Source organism: Ptychodera flava, chromosome 9 (genome assembly GCF_041260155.1).
Source record: "Ptychodera flava strain L36383 chromosome 9, AS_Pfla_20210202, whole genome shotgun sequence".
Taxonomy (NCBI): Eukaryota; Metazoa; Hemichordata; class Enteropneusta; family Ptychoderidae; genus Ptychodera; species Ptychodera flava.
Genome location: NC_091936.1, coordinates 34,381,504 through 34,397,828, shown reverse-complemented (window position 1 = coordinate 34,397,828; position 16,325 = coordinate 34,381,504). Strand labels below are relative to the sequence as shown.

General features: G+C 37.4%; 1 protein-coding gene across 4 annotated transcripts; it reads left to right on the top strand.

The window, feature by feature from the left end:
- Positions 1-2,312: 2,312 nt before the first annotated feature.
- On the top strand, positions 2,313-15,444 carry LOC139140794 (histone H3.v1-like). 4 transcript variants are annotated; one of them, XM_070710210.1, is made up of 9 exons: positions 2,313-2,561; positions 3,754-3,871; positions 5,872-5,940; positions 7,607-7,822; positions 10,666-10,747; positions 11,404-11,559; positions 12,021-12,150; positions 12,735-13,004; positions 13,603-15,444. In XM_070710210.1, the coding sequence occupies exons 1-9, from the start codon at positions 2,533-2,535 to the stop codon at positions 13,778-13,780; spliced, it is 1,248 nt and encodes a 415-aa protein (XP_070566311.1). In that variant the 5' UTR covers positions 2,313-2,532; the 3' UTR covers positions 13,781-15,444. The 4 variants fall into 4 exon arrangements, with proteins under 4 accessions (XP_070566311.1, XP_070566313.1, XP_070566312.1 ...); XM_070710212.1 differs by having other exon boundaries at positions 2,317-2,561; positions 7,607-7,702; XM_070710211.1 differs by lacking the exon at positions 2,313-2,561 and adding an exon at positions 3,394-3,528 and having other exon boundaries at positions 7,607-7,702.
- Positions 15,445-16,325: the final 881 nt, after the last annotated feature.

Sequence of the window (16,325 nt, the reverse complement as noted above, 5' to 3'; positions counted from 1 at the left end):
ACGATTTTAAATTAAAAATTGGCTGTTTTTGGAAAAGAAACTGCGCGCTGCAATCAGCAGTTTTGTCTATTGTGCACCGTGCGTGGGAGGCTTATCGTGAAAGACCGAGATTTACTATATGGCGCATCTGATACGGATATGGTCCCATCGCATAGAGAGATGAAAGTGGGCTTTGTGTAAGTTCAAAAGCACAGCTTAGCTCATCGTGCATCTAGACAAGTTGAGCGTGCTCAAAATAGGAGATCGATCACAATTTTGGGTGAAAAAAACGATTGTTTTCGGTGGAGTAACCGCGTTGCAACCAGTGGTTTTGCCCACAGGCTCTAGACTCATTGCAGGCGATTCGCCAGACGTCACTGATAGAGTTCTGAGTTTATTGTGGATGCAACGGACTGACATAGATGTGAAATTTCTTTACATGGTCGGGATTGTTACCTTGGTGCGGTTTGCTTCGAGCTGAAACATTTTGTAATTTCTGTACTATACATAGCGTGTCAGATATTGCAGATGGCTTCAAACTATTGACTTTTCGTATGTATGGACTGTAGATACAGTTTTTAGTTTATTGTAGATGCAACAGACTGCGATTTGAAATTTGTTTTCATTGTCGGAGTTTTAACCTTGGTGGAGTTTGCTCTGAGCTGAGACATTATTTTATTTTGTACTATACAAAGCTTGTCAGATATTGCAGATGGCTGCAAAGTGATTGACTTTTCATATCTGTGGACTTTGATCATAGTCCTAAGTGTATTGGAGAATGCTACGGCCTGAGATAGATCAGTAATTTCTCAGCCTTGACGGAGTTTAACGTCAGTGCAGTTTGCTCCGAGCTGAGACTAATAATTTTTGTACCTACACTTATTGCAGATAGCTGCAAAGTGATTGACTTTTCTTATGTGTGCACTTTCATAGAGTCCTGAGTGTATTGGAGGATGCTGCAGACTGAGACGGATTGGTAATTTTTTTTAGCCTAGGCGGCCCGCCGGTAAAGAGGGTCAATCATGGCCTTTGCTTGAAGTAAACCTAATTGGAGTGGGCCGCCAAAGGCATCTGCCCGTTAAGAGGGTCATGGGTAATACATAATGTATATTTATTGTAGTGGGCCGCCAAAGGCGGCCCGCCGGTAAAGAGGGTCAATCATGGCCATTGCATGAAGTAAACCTAATTGGAGTGGGCCGCCAAAGGCGTCTGCCCGTTAAGAGGGTCATGGGTAATACATAATGTTTATTTATTGTAGTTGGCCGCCGAAGGCGGCCCGCCGGTAAAGAGGGTCGATCATGGTCATGGCATAAAGTGAACTTTATTGTTGGTATTATGTTTTTGAAAATGTGGTGACCCCCCCCCTTTCCTACCAGTGAAAAAGCGATGACCCCCCCTTTGCGGATTCCAAAATTATGATGACCCCCCCTGGATTTTGCCGCCCCCCCCCCCCCGGCCGTAAAAACTGAACGGTACCTTACGTACTTTTCGGCCAACCTTCATCTGGATATTTTCTTGATCTTCATGCTACCAAACACTTTTTTTTCTTTTCAGTGATTTTTCTTCCTTTTCAACCACCCGTTTCTAAATTGGGCATCCCTAATCGTATTCCAACACAGTCCTTGTCCTTTTACACCAGACACGACCGTGTCCCTGATAGCGCTCGTCTGTAGTGCCACAATACGTATTCTGGTAAAGACCTGTAATTACACATGACAATGCTCGCGACCGAAGTATATAAATCCATACATTGATCCAAATTATCTGAATTTTTTGTTGTTGATTATCTTTCCTATATCCCCACCCTTCCGTAAACATTCATAAATGACATTTATTACAAACGATTGGTCGAACTGTGTTTGTTTGATGTGTGTATATTTGATTTACACAGCATGGATTTAAGTTGTCATACTGGCAACAGAGACAAATTGTATTGTTTCCCTTAGCAGTACAACAGAAGAGACGTCACAGGCAAGGTTTTCAATAATGTATTATATTTTCATTCGGTTTTACAGTAATATCTTGATGTATTATGATACATTCATTCATAAATTTTCCCTCAATTTAATGACATTCAATCCTCTGTCAGTCGGGGAACCGTGTACCGATTAATGTGTTTCCCGTGTAATAAAACTTGAGAACACTGTCACTGAATGATCCAGCACTTATAGCAATGGTATCATGGAAGTATTCTTGGCTTGATTTGAGGCATTTTAGAAATGTTTTGACTGTTTTGACACATATAGAAATGGCTCAGTGATCCGAGGAACAATGCTTCAATTTAACGTGGCCATGTCAAATTTTATTTGATCTGTCGCTCTGATAAGTAGGGCATGTGACATACGGGGCCATAGTGAACTCAGAATCATTGCATTTCAGCCTCGATATATTAAACGTTTTAGTTTAGAAAACAGCTGCGGGGTAAAACTTGTTACTCTGCCAACAAAAGCATAATGATGGGGAAGGGTGTCACGTGTCATAAGTGAACGTGAATTTCACTTCGGACAGGATCGGAGAACGTCGTAGATTGGAAGAGTTACGCCAAACTCAGATATGGCCGACTTCGACGATATCGGCGACGAGTAAGTATGACTATATAAAACATTGTTTAATATTCAATGCACTATATTCGTTCATGTGTAGAAATTATGAAAAAAGGTCATGTCTGAGATGACAATTAGACTCTTTACACACACTTAATATATTCCTATAGTAGCGTGGACACTATCGTTCTTTATCGTTTAAATTATTATGATTGTTTTATAACTCGCCGGCATTAAATATCAGTCACGTAGAATGGCAGCCATACTCATATTCACAAAATTGATGTACACTGAAACACAGGCACGGAACACTTGTCAGCTTTCTTATTCATGGTCAGGGTTTAATGTTTCTGAGTGAATTGTTCATATGGCGATTAAGTTTGGATACTTGTCAGTGCCCTTTGTCATTGCTATTTGTTATAGGGGTGTCGTTTAGTTATTCTACTGTGTTAATCTTGGCTCACCTCGGCCAATAATTAACGCATCTGAAGGGTCAAACTATTACTTGACAAAACTAATCCAATAAAATGAGTTGTCGTCTCAAAGAGTCAAGCTAATAAAATAATAAACCTTAGGGTGGAATGAGAATTCTCTTTTGTGGGTATGAACAGGTACACATTTAGCATCTAAGAATTCCTTTACTTGTACACGTAGCCTTTTTTGCTTTTTAAATAATTCCTTCTTCACTTCCCAAAAAGTCCTCCTTCAGACTTCAGAGATGTTCAGGTAAAACAAATGGTAATGCATTTCGATTGTTGGGAAATGATGCACATTCTATGGGAGAGTTATTGTAGCAGCACCGACAGTCTCAGCAGGAGCAAAGAGTTGAAAACAAACGTTACCAATGTAGTCACTTCTATTGATTGAGGGCGCCATGCAGAAATTTTGGCATAATTTGCATCTTGCTTTCATTTTTCAAGATGGCTACCCTGGGTCAACAAAACTACTACCAAAAACCTCTTCCTCCGGGATGGGAAGCGAAATATGACGCGGGCTCGCGGAGATAGTAAGTTACCACGACATGAACATTTGTTACAAATGTTATGGAGAAAGTTTTCTCGAAAAAAAAGCTGGCAATGAACAGATCTGTGGAATGATACGGTCGGTGGGCAGGTTGTTTGTAAACTGCCGATCACTTGTCGGTGTGTCATAGCTGCATTCAGGTCGGTTTGGCCTAGATGAATTTCTCACTACCTTAAGATTGGATCAAATCTTTTGCATTTCTTTGTAGTTTCTTTATCCATCATGCGTCAAGAACAACCACTTGGGAAGACCCTCGACCTCGCTATTATGCCCAGCGGTCCCCAGGTCCTTCACCACAACCTCAGCGATCGCCCAGACCGGCAACGGTAAGTTGCAGATCGATTATACTGTAGTCTGTAGTCAGTCAACTCTTCGTTCAATTCAGTACTTGCACCAACCGATTATTTCTTTACCAGCTATTTATAATTTTACTGTAAGACATCACAGTATCAGTAACCACGCAAATTAAGCAATATTAATTAGGGTTTGTGTTAGCCGCAATAGGTCGTTTGGACATCATATCCAACATGTTGTTGTTTGTGTTGTTGACATCGAGCCTTGGAGGTAGTAAGGAGAGGTTTATGCTAGCTCAGTAGCTGTTTGCTTTGCTTTGCTGTTTTGCTGATTGAGTTTGTTTCCTACCTCCATGGAGGCAGTGAGTTTACTACAGCCATGGTGTTGGACCGTGCGTTGTAAGAATAACAACATTTACATCAATGGTTATACCATGGACCTAAAAAAAGAGGTCCATGGTTATACTTAGCTCACAACTATCTTATGTCGTCTTCTCTTTTGTTTTTTTCATAGCGACACCATACATGTAGTTGCAATGTTACTGGCCATGGGTCTCGGGAAATTTAAAGTATCAAATCAAATCCATGATCAGAATAGAAAAAAAAAACATAACTTAAAAGGAAGGGGTCCAACTGTCTGAACAATTCTTTTTAAACGATAAATGCTATTAAATCATAGGTATTTTTGGCAGTTTTCAACCATCTGATTGCCACAACAATTATGACAATGAGATGATGAATAATTTCTTTGGAAATATTGTGTATTATCAAAGCATTTAGGAAAATGAACAGCAGAAACCTCCAGGAAAATTCTTAAAACAACAAGGTTGTTATATTGTTGTCATATTTAGACATTTGAATTACATTATTATTTATTATTTATTTATCTATTTATTTGTTTATTTATTTATTTATTAGCACATTATAGGCACTGTCAGATATTGTTGTACTAGATGTTATGGCTAGTGAATGCATTTGAAAGACAAAACTGCGCTATCAACATCTGTTGAAAAGATATCTTTTAGTATTAAAGGGGAAGTTCACCAAGGATGATTTTTACATATGTAGTAGCTTTGTGGTCACTTACCCCGGAAAAGCTATTTTCGCCATTTATAACTCGCAAGATTTTTTACAAAAACCAATAGAAATAGTACAGGAAGTTGCCATGTAATTTGAATCATGGGAAAAAAGCGCCAAGCTTTGAGCTTGCATAATGTGATATGGAAGGGACCATTTTCTCATGGGTATAGCATTGTCCACTCACCCCTGCTTAAACCAGGCTGTGTGTATTTACATAACTTTTGCTTATACTGAGTATCCTTGCATAAACGATGATTCACTTATAATAAACTGTTCACTGTCAGATTTTGTGTTGCTGTTTACTACTGTATTACTGTGAGTGGACAATGTGGGGGCCATACCCGTCCGAAGATGGTCCCTTCCATATCACATTATGCAAGCTCCAAGTTTGGAGCTTTTTTCCCATGATTCAAATTACATGGGCAACTTCCTGGACTATTTCTATCGGTTTTTGTGAAAAATCTTGCGAGTTATAAATGGTGAAAATAGTTTTTCCTGGGTAAATGACCACAGAGCTACATCATATGTAAAAATCATCCTTGGTGAACTTCCCCTTTAAGTAATTGAAAACAGTGATATACTGTAGGGTTGCCAGTTACAAGTGTAATATAGCATACATCTACCGATAATCATGTGTTTTTGTAATTTAACTGGGCTGGGAACATTCCCTTCATGAACTTTATTCTCTTCCTACCATCATTGTCTTCCATTATGCAATGAAATTGTGTACAATAATTTGTCCAGAATTTAGCTGGTCATTTTCGGCTGCGCAAACCGCAGAAAGTTTGTGAAACTTCTAACTTTCTGGCTGTGTTCCACTTTTTAATCTTCTTTGAAGGAGTTGAAAGTTGTCGACACAACAGGATGTAGTGTTACTTTTTCATATTAATTCTATTGCACTGCTTTATGACTCATCATGTCCAAGTTCAATCACGCCGTGACTTTATTTACAGAGACCTGCGGAGTCCATTCAAATGCAGATGCTGAGTAGACCCAAATGCAAAACATGTCAAATCAAAGAGGTAGGTTCATCCATAGACAGTGCTTCCCCCTTTACTGTCTAGGGTTTATCATACTGATTAAAGCCTCTAAAAAAAATTTGTTCCTCAGATTTCCTCACAGAAATGATACAAATGTTCAGCAGAATTTTGAGTTTCCATGAGGTAGTTTGTACCCAACATTCTAGGACAGTGCATGCTTTATATCTGCAAGTATATACTGTAAAAGCATTAATTATTCATTGGGATTTAATTTCACTATTTTTGCTGAAACATAAAATCCACTAAATTAAATTCCAATGAAAATGTGAAATAACAATAGAAGCTATTGTTTAACAGGCAAAAACTGTGACCTTAAATCCTAGTGAAATGTCTCAAACATCAAAATAGTGAAATTAAATCCCTGCAAAAATTAATGATTTTACAGTATCACAGGACATAAAACACTAAATAGTGTTCTCAACTATTTTGTTCATCATGTAATAAAACAATAAGAGCATTATCACTGGTTGAGAACATTGTTTAGTGTTTATGTTGTGTGATATATACATGAAGAGATGAAACATGATCACTCCCTGGTTCACCAGTGGCAAAATTGCCGTATTGTATGACTTCATTTTGAAGCATTTTCTGAACGAAACTCAAATTGGCAGTTCTGAGGACTGAACCTATAACTATCCCTGACCTAAAATACCAGTATAGTGGTGAATGGCTCTATCATTCTGTAATATACGTTTTGTCTATTGTTTTGTATCGTATTGTATGTGAGTCACTCACCTGATGCAGCCGTGTACCGAGTGAGGTCAGAATCATTACACCTTCAGTTTTGGCCATATTGATCTGGGTTAGCTGATGAAAAAAATCGGGTCGTTCCATAATTTGGAATTGTAAAAGATTAGTATACCAGTAGATACTACCAGTAGATAGAAGGTAGATTGAAACTGCAGGAGTATGTAAATCTTTATCCCTTTATCTCTGGAGGGACCGTGATCTTATATACAAAGGAAAATAGATGCTGTGTCTAACGTGGCAGCGTTTACTAGGTTTATCATTCATAAAATCTGTTTAAAGATTCAAAGTGTAAGTTGATCATTGACAACTTTGTACTCATTTCTGATTTCACCGATAGAAAACTCTGAGTCTATTTCTCAGTTAAAAATTGATTTTCTTTGAATTATTGAGGGAGCATATCTCTCTGCCAGCCGTGATTTTTTTACACTTGGGCAATTGTCAGGTATTGTATACAGCATCTTTTATTTTTGTTTTCATTTCAACTTCCAACCAAACATGTTTATTGAGGTCAATTCAATGATTAGCATCGGTTGAACAGGGATGTACAAAATAACCGGCAGCCAGAAAAAACAGCCCCGGCTGCCAACCAAAATTTACTGACTCTGGAAATTATTAGTTTATATAGTCAAGGCCATTTTGTACAAATTTAATGTGCCCACACACTTGTAACCATCTATACATAAATTTTTGCTACCTATATCCAAAATTTTCTACATCCCTGGTTTATCACAAGCCCTATACGATGACAATGTTTTGATCGGTATAAGCTTTATAGTGGTCAATTCAACTTGGCCCATGAAACCTTGTATCACACTGTTTGTACAGTGTTTATCTGTGTCCATGAAATCATTGAGATACCGTAACTTCCTAGCGCTATCAAAATCTTGACCCGTTGTAGGTTTCCAGGGCAGGCCTAGACTGTTACGACTGCCAAGCCAAAGAAAAACAGAGACAAATCGCGCTGCAAAGGGCCAAAGAAGCCGCGCAAGAAGAGGTGAGACGACGTGAAAGTCAACAAAAGGTTTCAAAACTGCAGAAGCAAAGACGAATTCAGTCAGCTAAGAGAAGGGGTCAAACACTTAAATTCTCTGATTCTGAAGACAGTGACAGGGAGGTCGGTAGATCTCTTTGAGTTGTAATTTGGATTGCTGTGTTAAAACTCTATCTCTATCTTCATCATCTACTGCACTCCGTCTTTGCTTTGCTGTTGAGTGTGACTCTTCACAAAAAACGCTTCACTTTATTCTGCAGTAACTGATTACAGGTTCACACCAGGTAAGGTATGGAACTTAAAAATGACTGTGGCTCAGACTTACTTCCAGTGACCTTGCTTTTACATCTTTCATGATATTTGAAGTAATTTACTTTGTACTTCTACATATCAACACGCAGATTGCAAAGTGTGAAATGTCATTTTCGTGTTCTTTCTGTATGCCTTGCAGTAGTGCCAAAAAAACAGCAGTTTCAAAATTTTCAATCTGCTTATTTTGCGTTGTCAATTACAATCTGTTTTGTGAAAAAAAATTCAGGGCAGACATTCAATATTTGTCAAAATTTATCCAATCAGAGATATTCACTTTCCAAAGTAGAGGTCGGTATGCTAATGCCAAGCAATTCTTATTGGAGAAAACAAGACTTTATATCAAGAAATACTGTTCTTATACCGGTATCAAGATGGGTGTTCTCATCAGACACCATGGAGGTCATTCTATTAGTATTTATTAAAATATCCATGGTTTATGTTTCTTTATCCATTGAGATAGAATTTGGTGTAGACATTTGAATGGCCACAATTGACTTTAAAGTTGAGTTTCTAGCAGACATCAACACTTTCATTGTCCAGAACAATCACGTATTTGTTTATCCTCATCACTGAACACAGTGGTTTTAAAAACAAAATTTATCAAAGACAAAACAAGAAAAATTTTTCCCCAAAACACAAGATTCCAAAAAAATAATTCACAAAGTTACAGAAATATTTCACAAAGTTACAAATATAATTCATAAAGATACTGCTGCAGTCATTTTTAAATCACCAACTTTACATAATATTTAATGAATTTTTCACATAAATGTAACTCCCCTTTATCAAAAGGATAAGTTGTAAGTTTTCTGTAGACTACTTCAGTATGAAGCATAATTTTCATGATCACCCATTTCTATCGAATCAAGCTTTCTGCTTTTTTCAGTTCATTTTCTCTTTGTAGTGTTTCTATACTACTAAAACTGAGCTATTGATAGGAGTTTTGGGTGCTGTGTGTGGTTATTTTCCCTCGTCAATGACGTGTAGTACTGCCTCCAGTTCTCAGACACAAAGATGTTCTCAGTGCATGGAATTGCATACGGTATCACTTTTACATCAGAAGAGTAAAAGTCTTTTATTATTGACTGCACACTCTTATTTCTTCTTGTCCAATCTGCATCATAGTTTTTTCATGGCCAAAGTATGCATCTATTCTATCCATCTTTGTAAATAAAGTGATCAAATGTTTGACTCATTCAAGTTGTGTTACTATCCCAGTCACCGTTTGTCCTTGACATTGTACAGTGTTTGGTGTCGGATATGGGTATTGGGTGGATGAGCGTTTATGTCTTGTATCCTCAAATATACGAGCCAAGGTTGTCCTCAACTTACAAAAAATACAATATTTATCCTCTGGATGTTTTACATCACTACAACAACTTTGGTTGTGTCAAAAGCTCTTTTTGCGTTGATTTTGAATGTGCTCACAAGTGCAAACAAACAGCCAGTATATCTCATGTGTTTGAAATTTATGTCTGAATTTTTAGAATCTGACAAAATACATTCGCTTGGTAAATTCTAAATCCTTATGTTTTATTTTATCACCAATGTTGAGATTCGTATTCGTATACCTAGACTACACTGCCTGAGAGTACTTTCATGCCTTAGATGTACACTTTCAGATAGTGTCAACTACAACAGCATGAGTCAAGCCTATTGTCTCCAGGCTGCATGTGACATCAATATTTTGTCGACAACAACGATAAAGAAATAAAAACACAAAGAACTTAACGACTGTATATTCCAAAAGAATTGTGTTAATAATTTTTGGAAACAACAAACTCACAGCTGTTTGCATTACCGTGCATAGCCATGTTTTCTGTAAGCATTGCAGTGATCAAAGTCATGTGCAGCAGGCTGGACCAACTTGACAGAACCCATGCCTATTCTATTGGGATTCAGTTGGTTTTACTCTAGTTGTGTCTGAGACAAATTTTTAGGCCTATGCAAGCTTTGAAAATCTTGTATCTTGTAGACCAAGTGATTGTCTGGCATTGGCCTTGAACATGTGAGCACAGTTCATTGCTCATGCAGTGATGATTCAAAATGATTGACTTCTTGCCAATTATTGATATTATTTCAAAAGTATTTTAAAAGTTTACACAAAGTCATTTGAGAAAATTTCTGATATTTTGCAAAAAATTACAAATTCTTGGCTTGTGCGCGTGATAAGTATATTATTCCTAACTATTTTTTCTTGTTCAGCTTGAAAAATTCCTGACGTAATGACTGTGTCACCACTTGTCTTCAACTTGTGGTGACATAATCATTACGTCATGAGCATTTCCGAGCTGAAGAAAAATATTAGGGAATAATTTGTTATTACCCTGTGCTGAATAAAACATGTACTGAGTGACCAAGTGTTTGAGAACTGGTGACATTGATGACGAGCTATGAATGTTGTGAGCTTTAAGAAAAGACAATTGCCTGAATGCAAAAAGGAAGTATGAAATCATGTATGGTAAAGCCATCGTTTCGTGAAACTGAATGTTGTAATTAGGAGAAGCATTTCTTGTTTAGAAATAGAAACAAACCAAGTGTCAAAATAATAAAATGTCATAAGTTTACATGAACACTGTATTAGTGTCCCAAATATCAAATATATTCATCTTGGAAATTATTGGAAATAAACAACTTCCATTTCCTTCTGGCAGACATCATTCTCAAACCAGCCAAAGCCATCAAGCCAAGAACCCGAACCCAAGCGTCAAGTCACTGCTGCTGAAAAAACCACCAGTGAGTAGCTTTGTTTCAGTATTCTCATAGCTATGTTTCAATGAGTGTTGATTGATACTGTGTGAGAAGATGTAAGATGTGCTGGGTTCATCCTCTTTGTCATCTTTCAATCTTCTAATTGGACATCAGTGAAAGTCATGGTCATCCTTAAGATTTATTGCGTTGTGAACTCAATGACTCATGGACTGTCTGTACGCTACTCAGTGCTGTGGTAGGAACGCCGGGCAGGAACAATGATATGGCCTAGTGGTTTTGACTGTGATGTTTTCGCTAGGTGACTGGGTGCCATACTTTATTAGTTTGAATCCATTGATCTATTGATTTTAGTACAGGATGTAAAGTTGATCATGCAATGTTTTGTTATTTTGAAAATTGAAACTGATTATATATATGTATGACATAATAACAGGGGTAATTCGTTGCTTGAGTAGGATTGCATGGTGGTATGGTGTTCTGAGAAGAGAACTTATTCATGAATGCCAACATGGCATCTTTACAAAAGTGGTTTCACCACAAACTGATGACATACCTGTCATAGACAAAGCACAGTAGCCCATAATGGCAGCACTAACTGCGATGTAGTGTAAGTATCACTTCTGTAATGGAGCTGCCAACATTTCGTCAGGAAAGCACATCTTTGTTTTCTGTCTTTGCAGTGAAATTAAATCTGAAAGCCAAGTATCCGAAACATCCGGAATTCCTGATTGAGATGGCTCTGGAGGCAAGTGGCTATGACAGAGAGAAAACGGAACTTGTTCTCGGAGCGGCCAAAAGTCCTCAAATTTCCAAGAAAGATAAGGGACCATCAGCAGGTACAAACACTTTTGCTAAGATTTAATTATCAGAGTACATAGACAAAGTGATGTTTTCAACATAGTTGAATGACCAGTAATGGAGTGTGACTGAAATAGAAATGTTATATGTAATGTATGTGTTTCAAGGGGTCAGCACTGATTTCAGACCTAGATTTGCTGATTGCCGTGTAATGACAAGAATTCAATAAATGGCATTAGGGAAAACAACGTAAAAGAAAACAAAGAAAGGAAAAAATACCCCACGGTGTATTCTACCTAAAACATGAATACTGGTCACTGATAAACCACTGAGTACAGTGTACTGTGGATCAGTGTTGTCCTTTTTCAACATTTACAAAAAATATTTTGCAAAAGGTAAAGCAGTAAGTGAACAGAACTATTCTGTACACCTGCCTGACTTTTTCAAACAAGCGTGAACAATTCAACTTTTAGGAAGTTATGAACAATGTTCCTTTTAGGTTCCAGTCGCCAAGCTACACCAAGTGATGTACAAGTCAAGATACCTGCCAGCACCAGTGCTGTTGTATTTGAACAGAGTGAGAGTACTAAAGCTGTTGTGTTTGGTGCTGATGACTACAGCTCTTCCAGGTACATGTAGCTTGACTCTCTCAGATGACTGTTTTATGTTAACAAAATTATAGAATGTACATGTACTAATCAAAGCAACTGAGTGACGCTTAAAGCTTCCAGTAGCCATCTTTAAACAGAGCAAAAGAAACTTTAGGGATAGCAGCTAACCAGTGTCTGTCAGTCTTTCTTTCTGTCTGTCTGTATGTATGTATGAATGTATGTCTGTCTGTCTGCTGTCTGTATGTATGTATGTATGTATGTATGTATGTCTGTCTGTCTGTATGTATGTATGTATGTATGTATGTATGTATGTATGTATGTATGTATGTGTAGATAGGTGGGTATCTAGGTCCGTCTGCTGAATTTTTCACAAAGTGGCTTTTATCAGCTGAAATTTGATGTGTACATGTACTTCAAGTAAAGGATGGAATTTCCAAGACTGTAATGTCGTTACACTCAGTGTATTTCATCGTCTATACTTGGTTCTAGTGTGTTCCATTGTCTTGTTTTCATAAAGTACGGTATGCAGAGTCGTCAAATGTTTCGGTAGTTTTCAGAGTTTTGTTATTATTAATTTTAATTTATCAATTATTGCTATTCAGTTCCAGCAGCAGCAGCAGTGAAGATGACGTTGTATCAGGACAGACAGTTAGTGCACGCATGTCAGCATTAAGCAAACCAACATCACCCAAGAAGACTGTGAACATCACGGTTGTAACACAGCCCCGTGCCAGACCCATGCACACTACACGTACAAAACCAATTGTGGTCACCTATGGGTCTTCGTCTGGAAGTTATAAGTCCCTCCTGTGTTGCAAACCACAGGGTCCTGACTCGTCACTGGTCAAAGGACCCAGCAGAGAAAACCTGATGTGAGTATTAATATCACTGAATTAAATGCACTTGTGAGTTCACCGTTGTCCATACAATGAAAGTACAGGAGACAAGGGCCCTGGACTTACATCAGAAATATCATACTCATTACTTCATCATATTCTGCTAAAAGGACAGGTACCCGGAAAAACTTGCTCAAAATTCTGTGATTTGTTAAGTTTTGGTCTTTCTTGGTCTTTTCATGGCTAGCATTTCCACCAGAATATACTGGTATGGGACATTGGGTGGTTAGATGGTAGGCAGGTGGTTGATTTGATTCATTTGCATATGGGTGGGACTCCTCTTCATCTTACTTTATAAACACTCAAAAAATAGTTGTCAAAATTAATCTCATACACATGCACAGTTGAAACAATGATGATAAATTGTCAGTTTGCTCTAAGTTGGTGAAAATTCATGTGTCGGTCAGAGGCTTATCACCGATCACTGAGGAAGTATCCTTCTCTTAGCAAAATGTATTCTCTGCATTATTCAAAATGATTTGTTATTTCTGGGACACCTCCAAAAGTCTGTCCTCTTGCCAGGAATGGTGCACTGACAACAACCCATCAAAACTCTTTGTTTCCTGCTTTGCAGATCAAGTTATGCTGAAGCCCTTGGTCCTAACCCAGAATACCGATACGGGCCTGATCCCGATAATGTTGCTGGACCCATGAAGCGAAGTACGGTCAAGCAAAGTCAATTGGCGTGTGGACCTCAAGCTTCACTGTACAATGGTCCTCAACATTACGTGGCCATGGGGACTACGCTTTGAACGCCCAGAGGTTAACGCAATCTGGCAGGGATTTTAACTGAATCCTAACAGAAAACAATGTTTTCCTCACCACTTACATAAATGAAATACTGTATGTCTCTTAGTAACTTATTGTATTGTCAATTCGAATATTCTATTACATTTTAAAAAGAAGTTTTGTATATTGTTCAACAACAGTAATTGCCTTTGCTGAAGAAGTTCACAATATATAAGAAACATCAAGAAGATATTAGACAAAATAAGTGAGTGTGTGCCTCTAAGCTGCGTGGTAAACTTGTCTGTTACAGTAGTAACACTGTACTTTTGTTCAATAGTGTACTCTGAAAATCCCAGAATATTGCACTGTAGCTGCTTTGTGTGTGACAGAATTTTAAGAACAATATTTATTCCAACTAGATGTCAACACTTACACTCTTATGTCTGATAATGGATATCAAGAGTTAAGTTGTTTTGTGCCTCCTGCACTCTAGTGAAAAACTTTTATCATTAAAGCTTTCCACAAAAAGTTTTGCATTAACAGAGAGAGTCAAATAGAGATGTAGCTTTTGTTGTTCCTCTGTGATCTCAGAGAAATGACCAATCAGATACCTGGTATGTTTCATATTCATATCTGTAGACGTAAGCAGAAAAGTAACATGCCATGTGTGTTGATATCATTGATCTGCAGATGAAGAAATATCAGAGGCTTTGGTCAATGTAGGGAGTGAATTCTAGAGTATTGATAAAACATTGTAAAATAATATTTATCCTTGTACCTGTAGTATAGTAAAATATTGTAATCAGTTTATGTATATATGTATCATTTATTGTGCGCAGTTTTCGAGTTACTGTGTACCATTTTGTAAAGAAATGTTTGCAAATCATGTGTTGAGCATTAGTGCAATAGCAGTACACTGCGTTTCGTAGATTTTTTGTTTGGGAATAAAATACATACCCATTGTTTCATAACTATAATAACATCACTTCTTCTCCAATGTAATTGTGTTGGTATACCAAGGTGTACTCGGGTACAATCACATTTGAACCTGATAACACATTTCAGTGTTCTTTCAGCTTGGAAGAACAAAGGGAGGCCAATTTACATATCTATGCATAATCTGCATTTTCTTTTGTTGTTAGAATGTATGCTTTGTATAATTATTAACGTTTGAATAGATTACTCCAAAAACAGAGAGGTGGCCCACCCATTAAAAATCCCCTTCTGGAGAACCCCATCTAACAAAAAACATCAAGCGTTGGTGGTGTTACACATGTGTATATAAGATTTTTAAACCCCAAGCATGTATGACAATTTTTTAATGAAATAATTTGTTGTGTAAATCTTACATCAATAAAATACAGTGTTATGGTTTACTTAAACTCTGACAACTTTTTCATGATCATTTCTTGAGGATTTAGATTTTTATTAATTTACAACTTCAGGTGACAGTCTTATTTCTGTAGACCATAGTACACATTTGCATTTGTTAACACATTGGAATCTTGCAATTTGAAGATAGAGCAACCTGTTTTGTTTTGTCTCCTCTCTCAGAGAAACCAAGTCTTTTTTAATCTGTCTTTGTAAAGAGATATGCTGTCAATTACTCCACAGGTATTACTTCTAATCGTTTTATATGTCTTTAGATTACTAGTACGTGACCAATAAAATATCTGTGTTAGTCGTAGAGTGGCATCTATTTCTGTAAGTCATTATTTAGAATTACCCACCACAAATATTACTTTACCAAATCACAGTGGATTCATAGGACCAGTGTGAAGGCATATTCTCAAAACAATTATTGTGATGGAATTGAAGATGTTTATTGACTGTTAACAACTCTGTCAGTACCATCACAGTGGTCTGACCCTATTGCTCTCAATGGCTAAGTTTGACCCATTTGCTGGAAGAGGGGTTACAGGACAGGCGAAGTGTAGCGTTTTTACTTCCATTGTATCATTTGATGGGACCCACTACCAGCAAACTAATCACAAAACCAAAAAGCTACAAAATGTGAGACAATTGTGTTGTTTGTGGTCCTGTAGTAACACCATTACAAAGTCGATGTACAATAAAATACAAAGACCAAATCGAGATCACACAGTCCTACTCCTTGTAGGGGCCGCCTCCTTGATCAAATACTGTAAATTCCCCTTTAAAAAGTCAACTTCTTGTCCAGCACCGTACAGTGGAAGCTATGGGACATACATGGAAGTAGAATTTCCAATACCCTGACAATGTTTTCAAACTTTGTCACAAAGATATTTCAATGCAATGCCAAAATCTCAATGTGACAAACAATTTTTGGCAATATGAACACTGTTGCTTACATCATATGCATATATATCACTAATTACAATAGTATGTATGTCCCCTCAATTATTTGTAGGGTCACATGATTGAGTGTCCGTACTAACGTGTTTCACTATGGAAGATTTATCACTGCTTCATCTCCTCTGTCATGTCATCTGCTTAACCCTTTGGGTGCCAAAATCAACATTTGTCGCCTATATAAAATGTACCCCAGTCAAATTTTTTCAGATTTTTGCTAAACTTTTGATGAAAACC